At 49.0% G+C, this 9,523-nt stretch overlaps 1 protein-coding gene across 1 annotated transcript in view; it reads right to left on the reverse strand.

The window, feature by feature from the left end:
* Window positions 1–9,523, reverse strand: part of top2b (DNA topoisomerase II beta) — a 38,635-nt gene continuing 29,112 nt past the window's right edge. The window contains 12 exon segments of the mRNA XM_031585705.1: window positions 1–235; window positions 426–520; window positions 1,302–1,466; window positions 2,763–2,858; window positions 4,457–4,539; window positions 4,722–4,944; window positions 6,829–6,990; window positions 7,541–7,598; window positions 7,600–7,695; window positions 8,129–8,326; window positions 8,653–8,736; window positions 8,951–9,100. Of these exon segments, the coding sequence (XP_031441565.1) occupies window positions 77–235; window positions 426–520; window positions 1,302–1,466; window positions 2,763–2,858; window positions 4,457–4,539; window positions 4,722–4,944; window positions 6,829–6,990; window positions 7,541–7,598; window positions 7,600–7,695; window positions 8,129–8,326; window positions 8,653–8,736; window positions 8,951–9,100 (1,569 nt within the window). The 3' untranslated portion in view covers window positions 1–76.

Consider the following 9,523-nt stretch of genomic DNA (forward strand, 5'->3'; position numbering starts at 1 on the left):
TGTGCGCGTGTGTGTGTGTGTGTGTGTGTGTGTGTGTGTGTGTGAATGCACGTGAAGGGGCCAGTGCAGTTAGCGCCTAGTCAAACATGTCGTCTTCCACCTCCTCGTCATCGGACTCCGCGAAGTACTTCACCTCCTTCCGGGAGCGTCCGGGTCGGTCGCGAGACGGATCTGACCGACTGAGAGACTTCACCTCCGGCTCGTCCTCATCCTCTGAGGGGGCCTTCTTCTTCTGCTGCTCACACACACACACACACACACGCACGCAGACACACACACACAAACACAAGAACAGACCAGTTCAATTTACGTGTTATGCAAAGGGCTTTAAGCAAGAGCAAGTATTTAAGTATGAGACCAAGCAGGAAAGGTATCCGAGAGATAAACACACACACACACACACACACACACACACACACTCTTACCCTGGGTGCTGGGGTTTTCCCGGCCTTCTTCATTGGGCTGTAGTCTTCAGCCTCGGAGTCTGACTGCTGCTTCCTCTTCTTGCCTCGGCCTTTACCTTTGAAGAGAGAGTTAGGGGTTACACTGCATCCACACACTAAATCATTAAGGAAACACACACACACACACACACACACACACAGCAAACACACACACACGCACGCACACACAAAGCAGACACACAAACACCTGCATGTGTGTTTGTTGGGCTTACGCAGGAGGCTAATTATGCACATATGTTCTCCTGGCAGATGGCCTCATTGCTAAAGCGCTACATTAAAGAGGCTAACTTATGGCCATCTCACAGGACATGCGGGGACAGGTGACCTTCCCAAGAACCTCCAACTTCACCCCCAGCCATTAGGTATTCACGAGGAGGACACACATGCAGAGGTATGGACATGCTGTGAGTGTGAGTGCTGTTGTGTGTGAATGTGCATATGTGTAGGTTTTGTAGGGTGTGTGTCGTGTGTGTGCGCGTGTGTGCTTTTGTGTGTGTGTGCGCGCATGTGTGCGTCTGGTTGTGCGTCAGGAACCCTGCTGATGCAAAGCGTGTGTGTGTGTGTCTGTGTGTTCGTGCGTGCGTGGGTATATTTGCATGTGTGTGTGTGTATGCATGCGTTTGATGTGTGTGTGTGTGTATGCATGCGTTTGATGTGTGTGTGTGTGTATGCATGCGTTTGATGTGTGTGTGTGTGTGTGTGTGTGTGCGCATGTTAGTCTGTGTATGTGTAAGTGTTCATATGTGTGTGTGTGTGTAAGGAGAGGTGTGTGCGCATGTTAGTCTGTGTAAGTGTTCATATGTGTGTATGTGTGTAAGGAGAGGTGTGTGCGGTCACCTTTGAGTGCTGGTGGTGTTGTCTTCTTGGCCCCTGTATCTGAGTCGGAGTCCCAGACCGAGGTGTCGGGCTTGGGTTGGGGTTGGGGTTGGGGTTGGGGTTTGGGTCTGGGTTTGGCCGGAGCTCTCTTGGGTTTGGAGGCCGATGGTTCCGTCGGCTTCTTGGCTGCTCCGGAGACAAGCAGAGAAATCAGACCACTTCACTGACTGTCTCAATGCACTTAACTCTCACTTAAGTCTCACTTAAGTCTCACTTAAGTCTCACACACGTCTCGCTAAGCTGTTTTAATCCTCAGTGGAGAGTTGACACGTCGGATCAGTTAAGCAATAGTCGTAACAGTAGTTAAGCAGTCGAGCATCAATGTCAATATAGGCTGCTGAGGTACAGCTGAGGAAAAGGCTTTGCGGTCATATTAGAGTTTCTCCATGTCAACATGGCCCTTAACATGTGCTCCAAAAGTGCCATTTCTTCATCGTTCTCTCGTTTCTTTTTATGGAAAAAAAAAACTGTGATGTCTTTTCCAGTATTGTCACTAATCAGCTGTAACCAGAGGGGGGCTGTCACTGTCTAATTAAGGTGTGTGTGTGTGTGTGTGTGTGTGTGTGTGTGTGTTGTAACCAGAGGGGGGCTGTCAGTGTCTAAGTAAGATGTGTGTGTGTGTGTGTGTGTGTGTTGTAACCAGAGGGGGGCTGTCAGTGTCTAAGTAAGGTGTGTGTGTGTGTGTGTGTGTGTGTGTGTGTGTGTGTGTGTGTGTGTGTGTGTGTGTGTGTGTGTGTGTGTGTGTGTGTGTGTGTGTGTGTTGTAACCAGAGGGGGGCTGTCAGTGTCTAAGTAAGAGTGTGTGTGTGTGTGTGTGTGTGCTGTAACCAGAGGGGGGCTGTCAGTGTCTAAGTAAGGTGTGTGTGTGTGTGTGTGTGTGTGTGTGTGTGTGTGTGTGTGTGTGTGTGTGTGTGTGTGTGGTAACCAGAGGGGGGCTGTCAGTGTCTAAGTAAGGTGTGTGTGTGTGTGTGTGTGTGTTGTGTGTGTGTGTGTGTGTGTGTGTGTGTGTGTGTGTGTGTGTGTGTGTGTGTGTGTGTGTGTGTGTGTTGTAACCAGAGGGGGGCTGTCAGTGTCTAAGTAAGGTGTGAATGTACATAAGTGTAGGTTTTGTAAGGTGTGTGTGTGTGTGTGTGTGTGCTGTAACCAGAGGGGGGGGCTGTCAGTGTCTAAGTAAGGTGTGTGTGTGTGGGTGTGGGTGTGTGTGTGTGTGTTGTAACCAGAGGGGGGCTGTCAGTGTCTAAGTAAGGTGTGAATGTACATAAGTGTAGGTTTTGTAAGGTGTGTGTGTGTGTGTGTGTGTGTGCTGTAACCAGAGGGGGGGCTGTCAGTGTCTAAGGCCCAGTTATGTTCTCATCGCCCACTGTGATTATGTGGGGTTGTCTGTGGTTGTAGGGTGACGCCTAGTGGTAGGGAGAGGTATTACCTTTTTTAGCAGAGGTTGGTTTTTCGAACGCTGAGCTGCTGGAGTAGGACGAGAAGATGGGGCCGTTGTCCTCGCCGCTGTCGGACTTCCCACCGTCTGAGAGAGACAACGGCAGAACTACACATCACGCACGAGGCACAGACCGCTCTCACTTCTCACACACACACACAGACATCTCTCTCACACACAGACATATCTCAACTCTGACACACACACATATCTCATCTCTCACACACAGACATATCTCTCACACACACACACACAAATCTCATCTCTCACACACACAGTCATCTCTCACACACACACACATATCTCATCTCTCACACACAGACATATCTCTCACACACACACACACACACACACATATCTCATCTCTCACACACACAGACATCTCTCATCTCTCTCTCACACACACACACACATATCTCATATCTCACACACAGACATATCTCATCTCACACACACAGACATCTCTCATCTCACACACACAGACATCATCTCATCTCACACACACACACACACACACACACACACACACACACACACACACACATATCTCATCCCTCACACACAGACATCTCTCATCTCACACACACACAGACATATCTCATCTCTCACACACACAGACATATCTCATCTCTCACACACACAGACATATCTCATCTCTCACACACAGACATATCTCATCTCTCACACACAGACATATCTCATCTCACACACACAGACATATCTCATCTCTCACACACACACACATATCTCATCTCACACACACAGACACACATCTCACACACAGACATATCTCATTTCTCTCACACACAGACATATCTCATCTCAGACACAGACATATCTCATCTCTCACACACAGACATATCTCATCTCTCACACAGACATATCTCATCTCTCACACACACACACAGACATATCTCATCTCTCTCACACACACATATCTCATCTCTCACACACAGACATCTCACACACACACAGACATATCTCATCTCTCACACACAGACATCTCTCTCACACACACACACATATCTCATCTCTCACACACACATATCTCTTCACACACACATATCTCATCTCACACACACATATCTCATCTCTCACACACACATATCTCATCTCTCACACAGACCTCTCTCCCTCACACACACAGACATATCTCATCTCCCTCACACAGACATATCTCATCTCACACACACACACACACACATATCTCATTTCACACACACACACACACATCTCATCTCACACACACACACACACACACAGACATATCTCATCTCTCACACACAGACATATCTCATCTCTCACACACACACACACACACACACACACACATCTCACACACAGACATATCTCATCTCTCACACAGACATATCTCATCTCTCACACACACACACCTCATCTCTCTCACACACACACACACATATCTCTCACACATCTCTCTCACACACACAGACATATCTCATCTCTCTCACACAGACATATCTCATCTCTCACACACACACACAGACATATCTCATCTCTCACACACACACCTCATCCCTCTCACACACACCTCATCCCATCACCGCTGCTGTGTCACACATCTGTACAACTTAGAGTGGAACATGTGCTATGCTACAGTATGCATAACCACTATCACACACACACACACACACACGCACACACACACACACACACACACTTACCACTATCACTGCTCTTGTCAGAGAAGGCAGGTTTGGAGGGGATGGTTTTCACGGGTTCCCTCTTCTTAGCTGCTGGAGTAGACCTGTGACGAAGGTGATCAATCAATCAATCAATCAATCAATCAATCAATCAATCAATCCCAATAAACATTGTGATCAAAGAGAAACAGAAAGGGAATGGGAAAATAAACGTTCCTGTAAAACGTTGGCGCCCCCTGCAGGGCAAAAAACGTCTTAAAAGACAGAGCAAGCATTCGTCTCTTACGATTTGGAGGACGGTTTCGGGGTGAAGATGTCATCTTCGTCGTCGTTCTCTTCCTCGTTGGTGTTGTTATTATACGGCTCTTTGCTCTGGGGTGTGCTGAAGCTGTCGCCAAAGGAACGCACCGGCGACGAGCGGCCGTCTTCCTCCTGGTCGTCATCGTCGTCGCCGCCGCCGTCGCGATCCTCTTCCTCAGAGAAGTCGAACGTGTATTTGGCTTTCACCGCTACAGGAGGATGAAGTGTGTTAGCAGAGCGTCAACACTGAACTGGGGCGGGGAAGCCTGTCTGAACAGATCTCTAGGTCAAAAGGTCAAAGTTCATTCTCATCACTAATGCGTGTCCTGAGAGGGCTCAGGCCTTGGGCTCGGTGCAGCTCCTTGAGACCATACCCACTGTTCATGCCACCATGCCCACGGTTCATGCCACCATACTGATTAAAACTGAAATGAAATGAGAATTGAAACTCTGAGTACATTTAACCTGCCCAGAGTGAATTGCTTCCTTTACCAAGTTCATTTTACTCAAAAGGCTGGGAGTCTTTGAGCACAAGGTCTATGCAGCGTAGGGGTCGGTGGACTAGGAAGAGGCAGATGTGGATTAGGAAAGAGCATGTGGGATAGGTAAGAGCCAGTGTGGATTAGGAAGAGCAGTGTGGGGGTCAGTGGATTAGGAAGAGCAGTGTGGATTAGGAAGAGCAGTGTGGGGGTCAGTGGATTAGGAAGAGCAGTGTGGATTAGGAAGAGCAGTGTGGATTAGGAAGAGCAGTGTGGACTAGGAAGAGCAGTGTGGGTCAGTGGATTAGGAAGAGCAGTGTGGATTAGGAAGAGCAGTGTGGATTAGGAAGAGCAGTGTGGGGGTCAGTGGATTAGGAAGAGCAGTGTGGATTAGGAAGAGCAGTGTGGATTAGGAAGAGCAGTGTGGACTAGGAAGAGCAGTGTGGGTCAGTGGATTAGGAAGAGCAGTGTGGATTAGGAAGAGCAGTGTGGATTAGGAAGAGCAGTGTGGATTAGGAAGAGCAGTGTGGGGTTAGTGGATTAGGAACACATTTGGTGGTTTAAACAGAATGACGGCGCCCAGCAGTGGTGTGTCTGCACACAGTTAAGGCCGCAGCTTCACAGCAGCACTGCGTGGGTTCCTACTTCCTTCCGCTTCCTCTCCGCACTTGTTTGATCTTTTATCAGGCCTAAACCCCTCTGCTCTTCCTCTTCCTCTCCGCACTTGTTTGATCTTTTATCAGGCCTAAACCCCTCTGCTCTTCCTCTTCCTTTCCGCACTTGTTTGATCTTTTATCAGGCCTAAACCCCTCTGCTCTTCCTCTTCCTCTCCGCACTTGTTTGATCTTTTATCAGGCCTAAACCCCTCTGCTCTTCCTCTTCCTCTCCGCACTTGTTTGATCTTTTATCAGGCCTAAACCCCTCTGCTCTTCCACTGCTGGGGAATTCCATGCTGTTTGGGGAGCCACATATCCTTACTCTGTTCAGAGACTCTTATTAGTGTCTTCCCCTCTTCCTGCCTGGTGTAGAGTGTGGATGTTAACACTAAAGTGTGATTTGGTCCTGGAGTGTTGTGTTGCAGTGTTGCGTGTAGGTTTTTAGTGCTTTTGTAAGCAGTGGTCAGAGGCTGGCTGGTTTGCTGGTAATTAGGGGAAGCAGCCCAATCCAAGGCCTGTTGCAGAGTGCTTACATCATGCAACAGACTGCCGGTCCTCAGCAGGACGTGAATCACATCAGAAGCATCTGTGTGTGTGTGTGTGTGTGTGTGTGTGTGTGCGTGTGTGCGTGTGTGCGTGTGTGCGTGTGTGTGCGTGTGTGTGTGTGTGCTGAAGTGCTGCAGCAGCCCCAGATGGCACAACACACACACACAAACAAATATAGACACAAATCCAACTCAACTAGCCAATGGAATGAGGACAGTTTAAATTGAACAGTTTCTAATGAGCTCTGCATCTTTCCAGTCTTGTCCAGGAAAAACACACACCCAAATAGATTTAAAACGAGACTCCCATCTATGTGAGAATAACATGGATATCTCTAATGGAAATCCACCATAAAGAAGATCAGCTATCTTAGACGTCTGAACGTCATATGCTCGCACACACACAGTCCTACCTGAGGCTCTCTGGGACTTGGTTTCCCTGGGGATGACGATATGTTCGGCCTCTTCCAGGTCGCTGTCGGACTTGGAGTCGTCGTCAGACCAGGGGTTCCTCTTCTTCACCTTCTTGCCCGAGGAGCCTTTGGGAGTCGGGGTCTTCTTCTCGCGAGGGGTGCCTGTGAGAGAGCACACACTCCTTAACTCTGGTGCTCTGTTTCCTCAGGTCCATACTCAGCTCTATCACACTGATGACTGACACACACACACACACACACACACACTGGCACACGCTCACACTCACACACACGATAAATCAATATGACAACAGTGCGTGTGCATTGGACAGATGATGTCACTGTTAAGGCTACACGTGTCATTTGTTTATTCTTTGCTTGTTTGGTGTTGACTGCGGACATCGGAAGGCTGAAGACCACCGTTTGCTCCATCTAGTGCAAGCAGTGACGGGAGAACCACAGGTACTGGTCACCACAGTAGGCCCTGGGCCTGTGCTTTACAGTTCTATCTACAGTTCTAAGTTCTACATAAGAGCTGCATTCTTTTGCATGAAAGGTGCTATATAAATAAAGTTTTATTATTATTATTATTATTATTATTACATAAGAGCCCTCAACTTCTGAATTCTAAGTAGGGTTTGTCCATCTTTAAGGTCCCACAGGTATGCGGTTCTAAGCCAGGGGTGGTTATCTTTAGGTTCTAGGTTCTTACTGGGTTCCTTCTTCTCTTTCCTGACGCGGGGGGTTTTGGGGTTGGCGGCGGGGGGTGGTGGGGGCGGACCCTTGAGCCGACGGAGAGACGAGGGAGTTCTCTCCCGTCACCTCACCGTCCTCGTCAAACTCCAGCTTAACGTCCGTCACATCACCCTGGAGGGAGAGAAACACACACGCACACACACACACACAGGCACACGTACACACACACACACACACACACACACGCACACGTACACACACACGCACACGAACACACACACAAGCACACGTACACACACACAGGCAGACATACATAGTTTAGAATGTGACCATTTACAAAATGAACCCTTACAAAACCAAGCCATCAGCCAGACACACAGCCCTGGTTTTCTAAGGTGAACTCTTCCAATCTCACTGATGCAGCCAGTTAAACAAAAACACACTGCAGACATCTGTGCGCACACACACACACACACAGGTCATCTATGCACAAAGACAGCCATCCACAAAAACACACTCGCAGACATCTGTGCACACACACACACACTGGTCATCTATGCACAAAGACAGCCATCCACACACACACACACGGCTGCAGACGTACCTTCTTCTTCTTGCTGCTCTTCTTGGCGGCCTCGGCCTTGATGGCCTGGGACACCTGCGGTTCTATGCGCCGTCCGAACGGCGAGGGAAGCGTCTCCTCCAGCTCCATCTTACGAGACTTGGGCTTGCCCACCTTGCCCTTCACCAGCTTGGGTGCCTTGCCCATGATCGCACTCTCCCTCTCCTGCTCCTCTATGCGCTGCGCACACACACACACACACACACACACACACACAACACACATCAATGTTAACACACACACAAATTAACCTTTTACAGAAGCACTCTCACACACACACACACACACACATCAATGTTAACACACACACAAATTAACCTTTTACAGATGCACTCACACACACACACACACACATCAATGTTAACACACACAAATTAACCTTTTACAGATGCGCGCATACACACACACACACACAAACAAACAGAACTCAAACTGCAGGCAGAACCCAGAAACTCCCAGAACCATTCTGATGACAGAACCTAGAGCCTCTTGGAGCCCAAACTCACATCAAGCTCCTCCACAAAGACAGCCAGGTCCGCCTTCCACAGGTCGTCGGGGGACTTCAGCTGCACATCATCCAGCTCCACTTTCTGTGCGAATACACACACACACACACACAAGTTCACACATACACATAGGTAAGCAATCTCAATCCAGTCCACACACACTATCTCTCCTAATCTCACTTGTTCTCATCCAAACACACTATGGCCCCTCCTAACACACACACACACACACACACACACACACACACACACCCCATCTCTCCCCTAGTCTCCCTCTGGCGCCCCCTGGTGGCTGTACCTTGGCGTCTCTCTGCTTGAGCAGGTCGTCCACCTTCTCCTTGGACAGGCACCACAGGGGCATGTTGAGGATGTAGTTGAAGTTGGGCCCAGAAGAAGAGCCAGAATCCACCGAGGAGTCACTGTCACTGCCGTCATCCTCCTCCAGGGCCTGGGGGGGTAGAGGAGAGGAAGAGGGGGAGGGAAGGAGGGAGGGAGAGACATAAGAGAGAATGAGACATAAATGAGCATACAGGATGAGAGAGAGGGGAGAGAGAGAGAGAGAGACATAAGAGAGAATGAGACATAAATGAGAGCAGGATGAGAGAGAGAGAGAGAGAGAGAGAGAGAGAGACATAAGAGAGAATGAGACATAAATGAGCATACAGGATGAGGGAGGGGAGAGGAGAGAGAGAGAGAGAGAGAGAGAGAGAGAGAGAGAGAGAGAGAGCGAGAAGCGAGAGCGAGAGAGAGAGAGAGAGACATAAATGAGCATACAGGATGAGGGAGAGGGAGGGGGGAGAGAGAGATAGAGATAGAGAGAGAGCGAGGAGAGAGAGAAGAGAGAGAGATAGAGAGAGCGAGAGCGAGAGCG

The sequence above is a fragment of the Clupea harengus genome, chromosome 19 (genome assembly GCF_900700415.2).
Source record: "Clupea harengus chromosome 19, Ch_v2.0.2, whole genome shotgun sequence".
Classification (NCBI taxonomy): Eukaryota; Metazoa; Chordata; class Actinopteri; order Clupeiformes; family Clupeidae; genus Clupea; species Clupea harengus.